Source organism: Dipodomys merriami, unplaced genomic scaffold (genome assembly GCF_024711535.1).
Source record: "Dipodomys merriami isolate MVZ:Mamm:240054 unplaced genomic scaffold, mDipMer1.0.p SCAF_34, whole genome shotgun sequence".
Taxonomy (NCBI): Eukaryota; Metazoa; Chordata; class Mammalia; order Rodentia; family Heteromyidae; genus Dipodomys; species Dipodomys merriami.
In genome coordinates this window covers 12154368-12174567 of record NW_027204937.1, presented here as the reverse complement: position 1 = coordinate 12174567, position 20200 = coordinate 12154368, and the positions used below count along the sequence as shown (strand labels likewise).

The window sequence follows — 20200 nt, the reverse complement described above, 5'->3', positions numbered from 1 at the left end:
CTTGCTGTGATCCTGTGAGTGGGACTGGGGTGCAGAGGCTGGAGGCCGAGAGCTCTGAGCTCTGTGAATTCCAGATTCCACGGGTCCCTGACCTCCAAAAATTGGAAAACATTTTTTTTGTTGTTGTTGTTGGTCATGGGGCCTGAACTCTGGGCCTGGGCGCTGTCCCTCAGCTCTTCAGCTCAAGGCAAGCACTCTACCACTTGAGTCACAGTATTACTTCTGGCTTTTTCTGCTTATGTGGTGCTGAGGAATCGAACCCAGGGCCTCATGCATACAAGGTAAGCACTTTACCACCGAGCCACCTTCCCAGCCCTGGAAGCCAAATTTACATTTGTGGGTTTTTTTTTTTTGTCACTATAAATCCCTAAAGGCATAGAAACAATTGTGTGATTATCAAACCAGGTGCTAGTCCAGAATCCTCAGTTGAATTCCTGTGTCTAGCTTCCTGCTCAGTTGGGAAGTTCTCTAGCATAGCTCTCTCCTGCATTTCTACATTATCTTATTTGAGGTTAAAATATTTGGTAATCTTACTGTATTTCATCTTTCTTTCTTTCTTTTTTTTTTTGTTCATTGTGGGGCTTGAACTCAGCTTCCTGAGCACTGTCCCTGAACTTTTTCACACAAAGCTAGCACTCTACCACACTGAGCAACAGCTCCACTTCTGGTTTTCTGGTGGTTAACTGGAGATATGAGTCTCACAGACTTCCTTGCCCTGGCGGGCTTTGAACCATGATCCTCAGATCTCTGCCTCTTGAGTAGCACAGGCTTAATCAGTGCCTGGCTTAATCATTTTCTATTGCTATGACAACATATGTGAGGCTGGAATACTTTACAAAACAAGAGAGGTTTATTTAGTTCACAGTTGGGGGTCCAAGTCCAAGATTAGGTGACCTTACCCATTGGCCCCTGGTGAAGGCCTCATGAGGGATGGATCATGGTAGATGGCATTCCAATGGCAAGAGCTCATGTGAGAACAAGAGATCACATGACAAGACAGGATGCTAGACAGTGGGGAGAAAGTGATCTTGCTTTTAAAAAATGTTAACAACCAAGCCTCATAAGAACTCACTTAAGTAACCAGCATCAATCCCTTCTAAAGACAATGCTTCTTCCCAATGCCTTAATTAACATGCACTGGGCCATATCTCTTCAAGGTCCCTCCCATCATGGCCATACTGTGGACCAGTGTTCTAACACATGAGCCCTCTCTCAGGAGACACACTCACACCGTGTCTAAATCATAGCATCTACTGGTAGCATTGACAGGTGACATCATTTAAGACTCCTGAATTGATGGTAATGACTGCTGCTCCACTGATTCCAAACGTAGTGAGAGACGTCCATTTTTTCCTCCTGAAGAAGAAAACACTTGTTGGTCTCTGGTTCTCACAGTAAAGGAGAGTGAGTTCAAGGAAGTTCTGTCTGTGGGCAGTTCTGAGGTGGTGGCCCAAGGAGCCCCATGGGTTCCCAGGCACAGAGCCCTCTTCTCAGGAGCCTGGGTCCTCCTGGAGTCTTAAGACAGAGGGTACAGCTAGGCCATAGGCATATGTAAGCTTCTACCACAGAATCTCCTGTCTTCTGATAAGGCATGGGCTGAAGGATGTCTCCCTGTGCACCTTCTGTCCAAGTGTAGTGTGAAGGCGGGAGGAGTGGGTGACCAGGTCTCAGCTTGGTTTGGTTCTGTTTATTTTCCTTCAGGGGTGAGAGCCCTGGAACAGAGTGTGATTAATTCAACATTTCCCCCCAGGGGCGGGGGATGCTGAAGTCAGGGAAGTGGCTTCCAAGGCAACTGCTACCATGGCAACAAAAGTGTTAGCCTTGGTGGGGGGACCTTGCTTTCTAGGCCCCCTCCAGACCTGAAGCAGCGGGAGCAGTTGGCATGGGATCAAGGCCTTACTGTTTATGAAGATGGCTCTAGTGAGAGGCAGTGGGCCAGGAGAGAAAGTGGTCCCCCAGTGCTCAGGAAGGTAGACACACAGAGGCACAAAGTCTTGATCATCTCTGTGGCTAGAAATACTTGGACAGGAGTCCTCAAGCTCTAGAGCTGTGACCAAGGCCTGCTAGCTGGATTTGAGGAATGAAGTCTGAGGTCTGAGATATTCCAGCTAGCTGGAAGCCACTCTCTTCTTCTAAGGTCCAGCCAAGTGGCAACCCTGGAGCTGTGGGACTGGCTTCCACCACCGCAAATCCCATGTCTTACTCAAGGGCCTCCCTCAGTACATCTGCCATGTCTGCCTCTTCCCAGCAGAACCCTGTGGACTAGAACCCAGGTCCTCTGGTCCCCAATAACAAGCTCTTCCTCTGGGGCAGAGGGCTCCCTGAGCAGAAGGAAGGGAAAATTCATTTCCATCTCTGGGTCTGTGGCTTGAATAATTCTGTTCCAGGAGATAACAGATGGAACTGAAACCATGATGGGTAACACTGAAGAGCACCTACTACGTGTACTGGATCCACACTCAGTACTTTTACTACTTTGCAGTTTTCTCAGTAACACCACGAGCCAGGCACTGTCATCCTTTTGATGGATGAACAAACTGAGAATCAGAGATGAGCTAACTTGTGTAAGGTCCAGAGCTAGGAAGAAGCTGGGCTGGATTTGGAACTGGGGAATCAAGGCCCAGGGTCTTAAGGAATTCTATTTCTAGCATTCATTCTTAGCTGTATATCCCGGGGCAAAATATGTTTCCTTTCTTTTCTTTTTTTCTTTTCTTTTCATGTTAAGTGTGTGTGTATGTGTGGGTCAAGTAATAGTATCTACCTCATTGGACTGTTGGGAAAATTAAACACCACTCATAAACTTCTTAGAATGTACCTGTTAGTAAGTGTACAACAAAACTAGCCAAACCAAAGGAGCCACAGCAGCATTTATGCAAGGCTGTGCAGAGAAGGGGGCATTGCTGCATGGACCAGGGAGAGAAGGTAGGTGGGTGGGCACAGCACATGAGAACTGGGTATGTGTGTGGAGGGCTGTGAGGCTATGGGGTGTGTCTGTGGCAGAGTACTTGATCCAGATGACCATTTTAAGTCACATTTCTTTTGGGCTAACCTGGGGAACTGACCAGCCTGGTTCTAGGCCCAGAAACCTCAGCTTCTGCAGGTCTACTTTTCTACCTGACCTCACTTCAGAGGCATGAAGCTTTAGGCATGACGGGGTATAAGGCTTGTTATGAAGGGAGGGCCATCAGCAATGTCATCACCCATGTGCAGGTATTTGAGGGACCTAGGACCTGAGCCCATAGTGAAGAGCCCCACACCTCCTTGCCACACCTCCGTGGTGATTTGTAAAGGTCCTTATCTGGCTCTGGGATGATTCCATGGACCTGTGCGTATAGACGTCCTTCCACCTGATGTACATGGAGGCTGTAGGAAGGGGTACCATTTATCTTTGTTGCTAACTCTTAACAGGAAAAGGGTAGTCCTGGACACAACAGCTCCTCAATCAAGGCTTAGTAATGCTTTAGACAGAGGGGACATTTGTTCCTGCATGGCGTGGGTAGAGGGGACATTGAAGTCAAGCAAAGTCTGTTTCTTTCTCATTTCTAGGTCCTGGCAGACATGATTGATACATGCTTGATAAATTTTCTTTTCTCATGTTAAAACAGAAAAGTGAATATCTCCTTTACTGTGCCATTTCCTTTTCTTCTTCTTCTTCTTCTTCTTCTCCTCCTCCTCCTCCTCCTCCTCCTCCTCCTCCTCCTCCTCCTCCTCCTCCTCCTCCTCCTCCTCCTCCTCCTCCTCCTCCTCCTCCTCCTCCTCCTCCTCCTCCTCCTCCTCCTCCTCCTCCTCCTCCTCCTCCTCCTCCTCTTCTTCTTCTTCTTCTTCTTCTGGCACTAGGGTTTGAATTCAGGGCCTCTTTGTTCACTCAGTTTGCTTGCTCATGGCTGGCGCTCTACCACACTTTACCCCCCCCCCTCACTCCCTGCCCCCTGCCCAGTGATGAGGAGTTTATTCTTCAGCCAGAAAATAAGGAAAAACTGAAGAGGGGGAATAGCTCATAGACATGTTTCTCATCTAAGGAATAGATTCCTTTTAAGACTAAGGGAAAAAGAGAAATTTTAACTAATGAGTAGGATTAACAACTTTTTTTCAGGAAGAGTAACCAGTCCACATGCATCCTCTATGGTTAAACTGTGTGTTGCCAAGTCTCATTCTGCCTTATGGCAGCAATTGAGGCCCCAGCTGTCTGTGTGGCTGCCTAGGTGAGGATCTTGTCTTGAACAGATCACTGGCTAGCACAAGGGATAACTCCCACAATTTGAGAAATCATTTGCCTGTGACACCATGGTGCATAGCTTTCAAGTCCACTCACAGCCTAATGCTACCTGGAGCATGGCCAGCCATAGTCCGGGTGCTTAAAAAAAAAAAAAAATTTTTTTTTTTGCCAGTCCTGGGGCTTGAACTCAGGTCTTGGGCACTGTCCCTGAGCTGCTTATTTGCTCAAGGCTAGCACTCTACCACTTGAGTCACAGTGCCACTTCTGGCTTTTTCTGTTTCTGTGGTACTGAGGAATCAAACCCAGGGCTTCATGAATGCGAGGCAAGTACTCTGTTGCTAAGCCACATTCCCAGCCCAGTCTGGGTGCTTCAGTCCCAGTCACGTTAATCACTCAGCTACTAAATTAAACCCAGTGACAATTTTTCATACCAGGTCTTTGTTACCTTCTCTCTGATGCCTCCTCAGATGATGATTCAGTGCTCAGAGGATCACAGAACCAACCTTGACCTACAGTAATGCTGACTTCAGAATGGTTTCAGATGGTTGCCCCTTCTCAATAAAGGGAAATCAGTGTTCTCTCAGCACTGAGCATGGGCAAGTGTCCTCACAACAACCAGCTAGGTGTGCTTAATCCCACATGTGGAAGGGAAGATGAAGTCCAGGTGGTTAAGTGACCCCTGATCTCATAATTCCATAGCCTCTTAGTGCTTCACACTCAAGTTCCAGCCCAATCTAGTTTTGAAACACAAAAATCCTCCAGGACTCAGCCTCTGGAGTAGCTAGGATTATAGGTATGAGCCACTGGAACCCAGACTTAATATTACTTTGTGGATCAGAGGTAGTATTTATATGCAGCATTTACATTATATCTGGAGGAGAGGTCCTTACAAGGGATCTTGCGCCCTACCTTGCCAGGTTGAGGCTTAAGTCTTCAGGTCTGTAGGTAAAGAAAAGACCAATAAGGGAGCCCTGGCTAGAATTTAAAATAGTTTTATTAAAATAAGCAAAATGTAGTGGCTATGGTTATATTTTCTTTATGTAACTCAACAGCTTATTTGACAATGGCCACACTTTCATTCTCCAGGGCAGCAAGCAATGGATCAGATCAGGGCAGTGGGCTGCCTTCCATTTGGCAAAGTGCTCCATCTATCTGGACCTGCATCATTCTCCACACAGGCCCCAGGGGACAGCAGGAGTGGACACCCACACTGTCTCCAAAGGGCTCATCATAGTAACAGTTTAAAACCAGTTCAATTGTGGGGAGGAGCTGATTAAAACCTAAGTCTGCTCTGTGAAGTCCATGGGCTTGCAGCGAAGTTAAAATGTTCCTGTTTGCTGGAAAAATATGGTTAAAAGAACAAATACTTAAAAAAAAAGAAGTAATACTGACTTTAGCAGCAGTCCCAAACAAGGAAGAGGATGATAAATGAGGAACACATTTTGGTCACGGCAAAGAAAGATTATGTGCTTCTCCATGCTACAGACTGGAAGACTGATCTGCCCTCTGAGGAAGGGGGGCTCCCTGCCCTTCCTGAATTGAGGGGATGGCTTCATTCAGCCAAAGAGGACATCCAGAGGACAGAGGAAGGGGGAAGGACTGTCAGGAAGGTGACAGTGCAGAGAAGCACACGGGTCCAGCAGCCCCTGTCAGCTTCTTGAAAGCCGGCTCCCTGGAGGCTGCTGAAGCCCCAGCAGCCCAGACACAGCCCTGCTGCAGGCTGGATGGGGTCTGCAGGCAAGTGAGCAGGTGGAGCCCAGCAAAGAGATGACCCTGCTGTAGGCGATTATGCAAAGTGACAAGTGATTGCTTTCCTTTTCAAAGACAACCCCTTTGGAAAAAGCTTTTTCCTACAAGGACCCTGGGGAGATGGGGGTTGTGTGGGAACCCCAGGGCCTTTGTGGATAGGAAAAGCTAGACTGGAGTGGCAGAGCAGCCCCTCAGCTTGCTCACAGACTTTGGCCTTGCAGGTTCCGGGAGTGCAAGGCCTGCACAGGTCTGGGTCTAGGAGGTGTGACTGGAGTGGTTGAGTCCTGTAGGTGTTGGGCATGGCTTAGCATCTCCACCACGGCCTGCTTGGGCCAGGGCTCGCCGGCGGGCCAGGCGAGACTTGGAGGGAGGGGAGAGCTTCATGGAGCAGAGCCCCTTAATCAGGGCCTCCTGCTCCTCAGCCAGTTCATTCTCCTCATGCTGGGACAGCTGGCGGTTAAGGGCGATGGCTTCAGCTGCAAAGAGTGTCAGATCCATGGTGCTGCTGTTTCTGCAGGGAACAGAAAAGGCACAGAGAAGAGGGAAGCAGAACCTAGGGTCAGCCAGGCCAACTCTGGGATGTGCCCACTCACTGCTGGGTTCTATACTCCCAGGAAGATTTTCCTGAGACACCAGCTACTCTTTCCAAAGCAGCTCGTGCATCGGGTTGGAACCTTGGTTGACTGAAACTAAAATGGTCTTTGAGCTTCAAAGGCCACACTGGCTGGGCTGCACATGCAGGACAAACTGTCCCCTTTCCCCAGAGCACCCTCCTCTAGGTCACACCACTCTGCACACAGCTCTTCCTGAGACAGCCGTGACACTAACTCTCCTGGTAGGGCAGGATGCTATGAAGCAGGGACTGTGTATTTACGTCAGTGTCCTCAGAACCCAGGACATGGCAAACCTATGACAAACACTTTGGGTCTGCCTAATCAATCACCTAAGGAGGATCTGAAGTTAGGCACTTGAAGGCATGAGGAACAGCTGGGAGTCTGGTAGGAACCCTCGCTGGGCAGCAGGGGCAAACAGACTGTACAGCCTAAAACTTCCCTGTGTAATTCCTAAAAGATAGTTAAGAGGCTGGATCCCCAGAGACGTCCCATAAGGCTGAGCCCCAGTCATATAGTGTGGTCTCAGAGATTATATCATCCAGTGTTGTCATAGCTGTCTTGGTTTGTGGTAAGTACTCTATGATGTTTGCACAGGATGAAATTGCATTTTTTTCTTTTTCCTTTTTTTGGTGCTGGAGGTCAAATCCTACAGCCTCATGCATGCTTACACCTCTGGCACTATGAAATCACATTTCAAACGACACATTTCTCAGGATGTATTCCCATCGTGATCAAGGTACTGAACACAAAAAGCTCTTAGCACCATGTCAGATGTGTTGTAAATATTTAAGACATGGAGGCCAGCATCATTACTGTCTGTCTTCTAATTCATGTGACAACTAGACCCTCTACCTATATTGCCTATACACCCCTGGTGAATAACCCACAGGTAAAGTCTGTCTGGATTATGAATGGTGCCTGGAAGTTAGATTCAAAGGGGCACACAAAACAAGTCTTTGTCCTGAAAATACTGCAAGTCCTTAAAGGTACCAGCAAAGAAAACAATTTAGGTATAGAAAACCAAGGGAGAGAACTACCTGGAGGGAAGAAAGAGAGAACAGGAGGTAGAGAAGGGGCCAGGGGACCTCTCCATTAAAGGGCACTTGAGCTCAAGGATGGGCTCTCTGTCCCCCACCTCCATTGTGACATGGCTAAGGGCTTGAAGGAAAGTAAAAGCCAAGGAGCAAGGGTGCTGGTGTGATTGGAGCATTTACCTCTGGAGGACTTGCGGCGTGGGGAGTCCCCTTTCTGGAGCTTGCTAGAATGGGAAGGACAGATTGTGGGTAAGTGCTGCTCCTTCCTTCCAAGGTCTACCCCCATCCCAGGCCAGCACAGAGCAGACAAGTGATTACACTACAGGCACTGGCCCAGTGTGGAACTTGGCCATGCTTGTCTGCAGGGGTAGAGCTTCCAATGAGAGAAAAAGAAAGTCACAGCCACTTCTGCACAGACAAACTTCTTTTTTCTGGCAAAGTCCCAACTGCCCTCCAAGATCCAGCTAAAGGGTCACTTCCTCTTGGGGAACAGCTCCCTTCCCTGTCATAGTCCCAAGCAGAGGTGAAGCCTTGGCCATTTGAGCCCTTAGAACTTTAACTTTCTTTCTTTCTTTCTTGTTTTTTTTTTTTTTTTTTTTTTGGGTCTGGTCGTGGGGCCTGAACTCTGGACCTGGGAGCTGTCCCTCAGCTCTTCAGCTCAAGGCTAGCGCTCTACCACCTGAGCCACAGTGCCACTTCCGGCTTTTTTCTTTTTGCTTACATGGTGCTGAGGAATTGAACCCAGGGCCTCGTGCATGCAAGGCAAGTGCTCTACCAATGAGCCACCTTCCCAGCCCCGAACTTTAACTTTCTACATGTATCCGCCATATCAATTCACAACTGTCTCTCTGTCCACTATGAGTGTGATGATGGACTTGGATCTTAATTGCGTCTGCAGCTCATCTTTGACATACAGTGGTGCTCACTCTTGGGTGTTTAGGAATTAGCCACTGAGATATTCTGGTGTCCCACCTGTGCCAATTTTGTATTAGAAGATGGAACCACAAGCCTTTGGTGACACCATGACGCTACTGCCTAGGGTGGACGTGGCTGCCAGTGGTGAGACATGTCAAATCCCTGGAGGCTTATGGCCAAAGTTAAAGCCAAGTGTTTGGAAGCAAGGGCTCTGCTAGGGCTTGGTGGGGGAGTAAGTTTACTGCGTGCACAGCAAGGGAGCTACTATCTCACCTCCCTCAAACTGGCGGCAGCCATTCAGGCTGGTGATTGGCTCTTGCTAGGACGAGAGCTTCCTCATGGCCACACCACAGGCCTGCAGAGGTGGCATGCACTCCAGCCCATACTCACCCCCTGCACCCATGGGTGCTGCAGAACTTGGGCCGCACTGAGTCTTTGCTTTGCATCTCGAACCAGGAGCTTGGAGATGAGGTCCTTTGCTTCACTGGAGATGTGAGCCCAGTCCTTGTCAGGAAACTCATACTTGCCCTCCTGGATACTCTCAAAGAGCTTGTTCTGGGGAAAGAAGATTCTTCATGAGTCACCCTGGCTGGGGATGGGCTGGATGAACCTGTCATTGATTTGAGCATTCTTGTTCCAACTAACCTCATTTGTAGCTGTTGCTCATGGCTTGAAGTCACTATAGATGGGGACCCCTTCTGAGAACCCCCCCCTCCATTCTCCCCTAAGTCATCAAGCAATACAGAATGCTCTTGGTAGGCCAGGGTGGCTATGCCACTTAGAGGGCTGTTAAGAGAATAATACCATAGAATAAAACCTTTCTTCAGCCCTTTAGTGAGGTCTTGCTTCAAACTGGCTTCTGGAACTTCCTAAGCCTTGACCCTAACTACCGACAACCTGTTTCTCTCTTCTTCCCTGTATACATGCAGCCATTTCACACCTCCATGTTTGCCCATGCCATTCCTACTTCTCTTTTTAATTGTAATTAGAAAGGTGATGTACAGAGGGGTTACAGTTACATAAGCCAGGTGAAGGATATCTTTCTTTCTTTCTTTTGGGCAGTTGAGGGGCTTGAACTTCCGCTCTACCACTTTGAACCTCAGTGCCACTTCTAGTTTTCTGGTGGTTAATTGGAGATAAGAGATAAGATTACAGACTTTCCTGCCTGGGTTGGCTTTGAACAGTGATCCTCAGATCTCAGCTTCTTGAGTAGCTAGGATTACAGGTGTGAGCCACCAGCACTGGCCAAGAGTACATTTCTTTTTGGACAATGTCACCTCTTCCCTCGCTCTCTCCCAGTTTTCCCCTCCCATCCCCATTCTTAAGTTGCACAGTACACTTTCAACATAGTGTCCAGTGAGTATCATTGCTGCATTTGTTCACCCTTTGTCTCTCCATGTCTGTACCATTCTTACTTTTTTCCTTGTCCTTCTTCCCCCGGGCAAGACATCTTTTTCAAAGTCTACTCAGCTATGCTCTCTTCTCCAGTAATCTTCCCTGAACTTCTAATAGGGCCGAGTGTCAATCTCTGCTTTGTCTGTGGCTGCTCTGACAGAAGAGGCGGGAGCCCTGTAAACCTCTTCCAGATCAGGAAAAATCTCCTAGTACAGTCGTGCTGGGTACCCCACAGCCACCCTGATCCCTTAGGGCTTCCACAGTGGATCCTGGGGGTGTGCTTACCTGGCACACCCTGCACACCTCTCCTCGGTCCCAGCCACAGTCAGCTCCACAGTGTCCCACAAAGGGGGGGTAGCCACTCAACATGATGTAGAGGACCACACCCAGGCTCCACAGGTCACAGCGCTTGTCGTAGAAAGTGGCCTCATCTCTGAAGACCTCTACCACCTCAGGGGCCATGTACTCTGCAGAGCCACACTGTGGGTCAGGGTTCAGGGAAGGAGAGATGGCAGAGAAGAGAGATGAGTCCAAGGGAGAAGGGATAGCAGAGTATAAACACAACACAGGATAGTTGGAGTCAGAGAAAGGGGAGGGGTAATCAGGACAACCAATATACTGGCCTGATCAAGAGAGGCTTAAACTGAGCCCACCCTGCCCCATGGTGCACATGGCCAGTTCCAAGTCACCTTCTTGTTTTTTAGGTACTTCTCTAATGGAAGAACCCCTGAACAAGAAGCCCAGGACCCCTTTCCTGCCTCAGCTCTCCATAATGAACCCTGCATCTGTTCTGGGAGAGAGGCCCATAGAAATCCAACTCTTTCCAGCAAAGACTTGTTAAAGTGGCTGCCCAGGCTTCTTGCTAGCTTGGGAGCAAGGAAGCATGGGATTTAAAATTAAGAGACAATTAAAGCTAGAAGAACTCTGATGACAAGAACAATGCTGCCACCCCTCCCATCCACAGGGAGAAAGGCAGGGCCCAGGCTGGGACATGAGGCACAGCAGTGCCAGAGCCAGGCCAGGATGCAAAACTGCCCTCCTGTCCTTGCCCAGAGAACCCCTGAGAGGAATGAATCACATTCTTTTTTGTTATCCTCTTCATTATTTCAGGCTCATCGACAAGTAGCTCTGCACTCCTACCCCACAAAACGAATTTGATTGGAAGGCAGTGAATGCTCTCAAAAAGGATATTTTCTTTGCTATTGGCAATTAGATCTAATTAATGATTTCGAGAACAAGGTACCTACCCTAGTGTGTTAGAAGCTAATACAGAAGCATTCCTAATAATGTTGCTTAGAGTAAGATGCAATAGAGCATGTTTAAAGGCATGCTCTTTAACAAAGGCTATTAGGGAAAAAAATCACTTATGAAGCATGCAAATCTCAAAAGAATTATCCTAATTATAGTAATATCAAGTAAGTACAAGACATGTATTAGGAAGAAGCAGCTTCCAGCAGTACAATCTGGGTGTGAAATATGAAGTGGGATGAGTAAGCAACAGGACCAGCAATCCTATGTGGATGTAGCCTGGGGCCAGATTCACCACAGCGACTATGGGCTTGCCTCCATGGGGAGGATAGCACCATCCTCTACCACCATGGGGGATGCCACTATTCAAGAGGGAATGGAACTCTCCTATCCATGTGTCATGTGCTGACCAGGCTGGAAGTGGTCTTTTCATCTGGGAGACCAGTTTCAAGTCTAAGCTCCAGGGCAGGTTTGGGAGCTACTGGTACAGAGCACTGAAGCAATAGGACAATTCCAGAGCCAGAGAATCACACAGGCCTGGGATACACTTGGTTTTCCTTCTTCATCCCTCTGTTACAGATGCCACAGCTTTGGCTGGGCATGCCACATGCCCAGCAACCTAGCAGGAAGGCCAGGGAGGAAGTGGTTGGTCACACATACCGGAGTGGTTAGCTCTGGCGTGGTTATAGGAGTGCAGGAGTTGTTCAGTTTTACCCCACTTCCCAAGTCGAAGTCACATATTTTCACCAGAGACACCTGCACAGAAAAACAGAAATAAGAGGCCACAGATTAAGTGGGCACTAGTGGCTCATGCCTGTAATCCTAGCTACTCAGGAGTCTGAGATCTGAGGACCACAGTTCAAAGCCAGCCCAGGCAGGAAAGGCTGTGAGACACTTATCTCAAATTAGCCACCTAAAAACGGAAAGGTGAGTTGTGGCACAAAGTGGTAGAATACCAACATTGGGAAAAAAAGCTCAGGGATAGTGCCCAGGCCTGAGTTCAAGCCCCATGACCTCCACCACCACCACCACAACCATCAACAACAACAACAAAAAACGCTGAGGGCATGAGGAGAGTGGTATGTCTAATGAGGGCTGCATGGTCATATGGTCATCATGCCAAAATGCTCCATTTACCAGAACTTCTTTACTCTCCTGTCACTAACTAGGAGCCAGCAGGTGGTTGTTGCCAAGGTGTGTTCTTCCTCATGTACTCTTCTTGGAGAAAAACCAATGAACTAGATGCTAGAGTTAGAACATCTCTGGGTTATGCAATATTTCCAAGTTTAGCCTTTATAGGAACTGCCAAACCGTTCGCTATATTTGCATTTCAATTCCTCTATGACCTCACCAACCATTACTACTGTCCATTTAAAAAATACTGCCATTCTAGTAGTTTTGTAGTCTCACTGTGAGATATATATATATATATATATATATATATATATATATATATATATATATATATCTGTATATCTACATACTATACATATACACACATACATACACACATTAATAATGTATATTATATATTAATTATATAACATCTAACACTAAATACTGGTGAGCATCTAGCTCACCAGTTTTTCTAATCCTGAGGCTTGAGCATATGACTTGAGCTTTTTTGCCCAAGGCTAGTACTCTATCACTTAAGCCACAGCTCTACTTCTGGCCTTTTTTTTGGGGGGGGGGGCTGGTTAATTAGAGGTAAGCGTCTCACTTGACTTTCCTGCCTGGGCTCATTTTTAACTACAATCTTTCTATCTCAGCCTCTGGACTAGCTAGCGTTATAGGCCTGAGCCACCAGTCCTATTTCACTGTGATTTGCAAATTTCCTGATGACTACAGACATTGAGTATTTTTTCCTGTACTTCTTAGACAGCTTTGGGAAACATCTATTAGGTGCTACTAGATTTTGGTACCAGGGTTTTGTGCTTGCTAGGCAGGAACTTTTACTGCTTGAGCCACACATGCAGGCCTGGGCCATCCTTTTGTTCTGAGTGTTAAGAAACCTTTTTTTTTTTTGAGCATTAAACCCTTATCATATATATGTTTTGCAAAGATTTTCTCCTATTCTGTAAGTTGTCTTTTCAGTTTATTGGTAATGTTCTTTCTAAATTTTAGTTTTTCTAGCCATAGCAAAGGAAACAATGACGGCTATCATGAAGAACAAATCCAGGGGCTGGGAAGGTGGCTCAGTGGTAGAGTGCTTGTCTTGCATGCATGAGGCCCTGGGTTCGATTCCTCAGCACCACATAAGCAGAAAAAGCCAGAAGTGGCACTGTGGCTCAAGTGGTAGAGTGCTAGCCTTGAACTGAAGAGCTGAAGGACAGCGCCCAGGCCCAGAGTTCAGGCCCCATGACCAACAGGAAAAAAACAAAAACAAAAAACGGAACAAATGCAATAAAGGACCTGAAAGTACCTGTAAGCCAGTGGCAAAAGGGGTAAGTTCAGAGCACCTACAAAGTTTGGAGGTCAGCCTCGATAGTATTAGTGTTGGCTCTTCTGCCTTTCAGCTGAATGACTTTACAAAAGTTTCTTAACCTCGCTGAGCTTTACTTTCCTCATCCTTAAGATGAAGATAATAATAGTATCTACCTCAATGTATTTTGTAAATACTAAATAAGCATAAGTGCTGGGCACAGCATGAGCACTTGAGAAATGTTAGCTATAATTATTAATCCTAATTATGCCAAATTATAAAGTATTATGCCAGAACCACTGACAACAAATCACAAGATCTTATTCGAACTAACACATTATCAACCCCATTAAGATCTGTACCTAGCAGACTGACTCACTCACAGAAATTGTCTATACCCCAGGATAAGCTGCTCTTGTCTACACAGATGTATGGACACATATGGAGCTGGGACTGTGGTCTACAAATTCTACCAGGGCCTAAATCTCTTCTAACAGACACAGAAGTTCTCAAATTCATACACTCTTATGAAAATGCAAATGATTCCATTTACTAGTAGGTTGGGTTAAGGCAATGTTTACAACAGACTGCATTTATTTACTACCAAGCATAAATGTTTCTTCTTAATGAGCTCCTTCAAAAATAGAAATGGAAACAGAAACTCTTTTTGAGAACTTGCTGCCTAATTATTACTTCAATGATGGACATCATTTGGCATCCATACCATAAACATCATTTATGGGGAGAGATATGTCCATAAAAAGCTGAATTGTTTTGGGGCTGGGAAGGTGGCTCAGTGGTAGAGCACTTACCTTGCATGCTTGAGGCCCTGGGTTCAATTTCTCAGCACCATTTAAGCAGAAAAAAAAAGCCGGAAGTGGCGCTGTGGCTCAAGTGATAGAGCGCTAGCCTTGAGCTGAAGAGCTGAGGGACAGCACTCAGGCCCTGAGTTCAGGCCCCACGACCAGACCCCCCCCCCAAAAAAAAAAAAAAGCTGAATTGTTTTGACTCCCATCAGTTGTTCTCAGGTACACGGGACAAGAAAATTACTGATGTTGTGCAGGTTTTATATAGTTTACAGCCTGCATGCTTAAGCCAATCATAGAGATAAAGAGCAAAGAAAGGATAAGGACTAACTACTTGAAATGCTGAATCATCTCATTTTAGGCAACATAATCTCATGTGTCCACAACAGTCAGCTTCAGTTGATACCAGAGGCCGAAAGAACTGCCAACAATCTCTACTGGAAGCAGGGTGTTACTCCTGATTACTATGAACTGTAACATCCCAATCAGCACCCAATCAGTACCTTTTCTGGAGATTCACATAATATATTTTCTGGCTTTAGGTCACGGTGAGCAATGCCTGAAATGACAAACAGCAAAGAAATGGTTAACATATGCACATAATTATCAAACTTTCCACACACAATTAATTTTTTCCAAATGCTGTTGTTCGCAGATTAATTCCCAATTATGGTACATTAAAAAATCAACGAGCTGCAGGAGGCAGAAGTAACCAGAGACATAAACCAAAAGCACAGTTGATTCTGCAAGTTCTTTTGAAGCACAGGCTTTAGAAGTCTGGAAGGGATAAGAAGGGCTAAATGAATCCCAGCCAGCCTACTTTCAGCACTGCAGAGACAACCAAGAATTCTTATTGTGCTGCCTGACACAGAGCAGAGCAGAGAGCTCTGCAAACACCAATGCCTGCAACAGCAATGCAGAAATAATTAGTGCCTTGTTTAAGAGCATCTCAAGGGGCTTAGACTCTCTACCTCATTTCTTCTTGTATAGCTGATCCAGAAAAACAAACCTTGTGAATCTCACAAGGCTTGTCAGATTCCTCTCCCCTGCTTGGAGGTCCAAGTCAGTCCTGCCCACAGCAGGGCAAGGACACTTTTGGCTTAAGGATACTGTCCTTCAGAGAAGTTGCCCCAGCATTTTGGCTGGATCTTCTATGAAGGACTGCAAATAGCAGCTGACCCCTGGAGGGATTAAAAGCTGCTAACCAGGCCAAGAAGGCACCTAAGAGGGGAAAGTCATTTTCTAGTCATAGAAAGAAAGAACTAGGGCTGGGAAGGTGGCTCAGTGGTAGAGCGCTTGCCTTGCATGGCTGAGGCCCTGGGTTCGATTCCTCAGCACCACATAAGCAAAAAGAAAAAAGCCGGAAGTGGCGCTGTGGCTCAAGTGGTAGAGTGCTAGCCTTGAGCTGAAGAGCTGAGGGACAGCGCCCAGGCCCAGAGTTCAAGCCCCACGACCGGACCCAAAAAAAAAAAAAAAGAAAGAAAGAACTAATAAACAGAATCATGGTGTTTTGACAGAGAACAAGAAACCTTTCCTCCTTCCTTCCACGGTATGGAGATAGGAGGCCTGTAAGGTTGAGCAAAAGTCAAATACCTGCTTCCAAGGACTGGGAGACAGCAGAAGTTTCTTGGGTAATAGAAACAGCAGACTTTACTTTCCTCTAATTCTCTGGACAATCAACTCCTTAGGTAACCACTTCTCTACTAGAAAGCAAAGGCCTAGGGCTGGGAAGGTGGCTCAGTGGTAGAATGCTTGACTTGCATGTACGAGGCCCTGAGTTCGACTCCTCAGCACCACATAAGCAAAAAGAAAAAAGCCAGAAGTGGCGCTGTGGCTCAAGTGGTAGAGCACTAGCCTTAAGCTGAAGAGCTCAGGGACAGCGCCCAGGCCCAGAGTTCAGGCCCATGACTGGACCCAAAAAGAAAGAAAGAAAGCAAAGGCCTGTCCTACCTGAGGCACTTAACTAAAGAAAAGGCCAAGCTCCAGCATGCTAAGTAACATCATCAGTCACCTAATTGAATGAGAACCCAGAGCAACTCAACCCGGCCTGCACAAATTGAGTCAGACTACTGCTCACTGCACTAAAAGTGAAAGATATTTTCCATTACAGCAAGTGCTCCCACAGAAGGATCATGAGCCGCACACGGAGCCTTACTCTTCAAATAGGTGCCCGTGGCCCATTCGTCCCCTCAGCCTGAGAACAACTCCAGGAGCCAGCCTGTAATAATGGGCCTGCCGATGTGAGTGCACCAGCCATCCAGCAGCTCCAGTTCATTTCCCAGAGGTTAAGCTGCAGTGTGTCCAGTATTTAAAAGTAAGGAACTTGTTTCAGGGCTGACCCATTCTTGCCAATTCATCTTCCCAGCATGAAGTTATTTAGAAAACAGCCAAATTCAGCTGGAAATCGTTTTTCATGCTCTCCAACTTCTACTCACATGGGCAACTGGCCAGTTAGACATTAACAAGCACTTCAGAGCTCCTAAGACACCACCAGCCTTTGTTCCCTTTGGTGCATTCTTGTAAATAAATAAATAAATAACACACACACCCCTTTACCCCTCCTCCAAGGTATGGCTCTTGTAAAAAGCATGACCCAGTTTTGCAATCTACAGAGGCAGCTTGGGGAACAGTTGTAAATCTTTGTCAGGCAGGTGTTACCTACATGCATCCCAGCTTTCAGAAACACAACTGCTGCTATTCATCACACTGCGGAGGGTACAGATACTTCCTTCCAGGAATTTTCAACTCTAACATGGCCACTGTCAGTTTTTGGATCTCTGTCAGCTACTGGAGGAAACCAGACAGATTCCTCGAACCTGAACCTCCAGCACATCTGCCATGCCACACCGGGCAGCACTCTACTATTGGCACAAAGTGAGATGTATGCATAGTATATCTATAGTTGATCCTGAGCACTCTAAGCCAGTGCGGCTGGCCACAGTCCATTGTGAAAGGAGTATTCCCAAATTACTTATTCTTCCAGTCCCCTGGCAGAATGTTTTACCTTACAGGGAATAAAATTAGAAATATAAATATTTTCTGCTTGGCAGTAGATGAGGGGAGAGGAAATAACATTTAATGAAGAACTACTATGTGCCAGGAATGATGTTCCAACCAAGCCCTACGCGCGCGCGCGCGCGCACACACACACACACACACACACACACACACACACACACACACACACACACACACACACACACACACACACACACACACACACACACACACACACACACACACACACACACACACACACACACACACACATCCACATATCACCATATACAAATAAAAATACATTTTAAAGTTGGGTGAGGTTGCCTACATCTATAATCCCAGTACTATGGAGGCTGAGAGGCAGGCCGATCCCAAGTTCATCTGAGGCCAATGGGACATAGAGGCCCATACCTATAACCCTAGATACTCAGGAGACAGAGATCAGGAAGATCAAGATGGCCAGCCAATCTCAACCAATAAAAAGCTGGGTGTGCTGGTGGCTCACACTCATAATCCTAGCTATTCAAGGCTGAAATCTGAGGATTGCGGTTCTGAGGATTGCAGTTCAAATCCAGCCCAGGCAGAAAAATTGCCATGAGCCTCTTATCTCCAATTAACCTCTCAAAAAGCAGAAGTGACACTGTGGCTCAAGTGGTAGAGCCCTAGCCTTGAGCACAAAGCAGCTCAGGAACAATACCAAGGCCCTGAGTTCAAGCCCCACAACAGACAAAAAAAAAAAAGCTGGGTGCAGTTCTGTTGCATGTGATTAATGATGATGATGATGATGACAGCATTTTTTCATTTACTATAAGCAAGATCCATTAAAAACTATACATATCCAATCATACCAATTTTAAGAGATATAACTAATATGCTTCAAAGGACTAAATAAAATGAATGACACTAAAATATTTACATTAGAGTGATCATGTCATGCATGAGTTTCATGTTCTTCATCAGGAAAAGAAAAGGAGCACCATCTACTCAGAATTGCAGTGTACACATGAACACAGGATTTGTTCAATCTGAAATTCATTTATTTCCTTCTCCCTTCTCCTGTTTCTCTATCCACTACCTATATTACAGCTCTGCCATCCCACCATTCACAGTAGAAGCCAAGGAGTCATGCTGGACTGCCCCACCTGTGTGGGCATCCTGATAGCTGCACCCACTCTCGGGCAAGCTCCCCTGGGAAGCCTATCCCCTCTCCCTTTGTACTCAAGAGGCTGTCCAGCCTAACCTCCCTGCCCAAGGTGGAGGCTTGGATCACCTTTGGTATGTAGGAAGTCAAGGGCAGCAGCAACATCCCGAACTACTCGGCTTGCTTCTAGTTCATTGAAGTGCTTCCGCTTCTGGATGTGGGCTAGGATGGAGCCTGAGGAGCAGAGGGAATGTGGAAGAATGAATGTGAAGGGTCTAGTAAGCAGAGTCGAAGCTTTTACAAGTTTGGGATGGGGATACAAGCTAAATATATGCTAAATGTCCAGCACAAAGTATGGTCTTTTACAGAGGAGGGACTAGCATGTATCTGCTGAACAAAACTGGACTTTAACATTGTGTATCTATAAAGAACTCAGAAGCAGCAAAGAACAAGTATATATATTGTAAAATAATAATAATGATGATGATGATGATGCCAACGGGCTGATGTAGCTTCTGATATCAAAAGAACTAAAAAAAATGTACTCTTTACATGACTTACGTAACTGTAATCCCTCTGTACATCACCTTTATAATAATTAAAAAAAAAAAAGAACTAGAAACAAATGCACATAGGGCTGAGGATCTCAGGAGTATTTCTTCCACAGCCTCTGAGGTCAGACCTAGGTAAGAGTTCATACTTTCCAATGGGAGATATATAAAAGTCTGGAAACCGGGGACAAACTCTTCAACTTTCCCCTATGCTACTATTATTATTTTGTTAGCAAGGGATAACATTTATTGGGAAGGTATTGTGTGCCAGGTACTACACAATGCTCTTTAAATAAATTCTCAACTATAATTGTAAAAAATGGGCAGGACATCAATCCCCATTTCAACTTGATGCCAAATATGGTTAAGCAACTAGTCCAAGATCACACACCTGGAAGTGGCAAAGCCAGGACTTAGGGCCAGTAAGTGGACTTCCTTCAGTAGGAATGTAATCTAACTACTGAATGCACCATCTGAGCCAGCACACTGTTTACCCTCTAGGTCTGGGGGAAGCTCACTTAGAGCTGTACTCTTGTTGTTTTCTTTTGGGTCCGGTCGTGGGGCCTGAACGCTGGGCCTGGGTGCTGTCCCTCAGCTCTTCAGCTCAAGGCTAGCGCTCTACCACTTGAGCCACAGCGCCACTTCCGGCTTTTTTCTTTTTGCTTATGTGGTGCTGAGAAATCGAACCTAGGGCCTCATGCATGCAAGGCAAGCACTCTACCACTGAGCCACCTTCCCAGCCCCTAGAGCTGTGATATGGCTACCAACGACTGGTGCTGCATCCAGCATTCCAAATACATAATTCACGACCTGATGGGGCTTGGTGTGGCACAGGATGGGGTGGGACAGACCACAGGCATGATCATATAGCTTGGCTTCATGTGAGCCATACTCATTACTGAAACCCCACAGCTGGACTGAAGGTGTCATTCCTGTGTCTAAGCTTACTGCTTATTATTTCTGTTCTAGTAGGGTGTTTTGATTTTTGTACAGGAAGGGGATGAAAGAAGCACATGTCATCCAATCCAAGCTGTCAAAGGTCATCCAATCTGTCAGATTAAAAAATCAAAACAGCTGGGCTGGGAAGGTGATTCAGTGGTAGAGTGCTT

General features: G+C 46.4%; 1 protein-coding gene across 4 annotated transcripts in view; it reads right to left on the bottom strand.

Moving 5' to 3' along the window:
• Window positions 1-5192: 5192 nt before the first annotated feature.
• Mknk1 (MAPK interacting serine/threonine kinase 1) overlaps window positions 5193-20200 on the bottom strand; it is a 39667-nt gene continuing 24659 nt past the window's right edge. For 3 of the 4 annotated variants that reach the window (XM_069987314.1, XM_069987315.1, XM_069987313.1), the window contains 7 exons: window positions 18670-18774; window positions 14903-14958; window positions 11832-11927; window positions 10209-10403; window positions 8919-9083; window positions 7794-7837; window positions 5193-6476 (listed from right to left, as the gene is read on the bottom strand). In XM_069987314.1, coding sequence (XP_069843415.1) covers window positions 6221-6476; window positions 7794-7837; window positions 8919-9083; window positions 10209-10403; window positions 11832-11927; window positions 14903-14958; window positions 18670-18774 — 917 coding nt within the window. In that variant the 3' untranslated portion in view covers window positions 5193-6220. The remainder of the gene's footprint in view (window positions 6477-7793; window positions 7838-8918; window positions 9084-10208; window positions 10404-11831; window positions 11928-14902; window positions 14959-18669; window positions 18775-20200) is intronic. The other variant, XM_069987317.1, reaches the window with a different exon arrangement.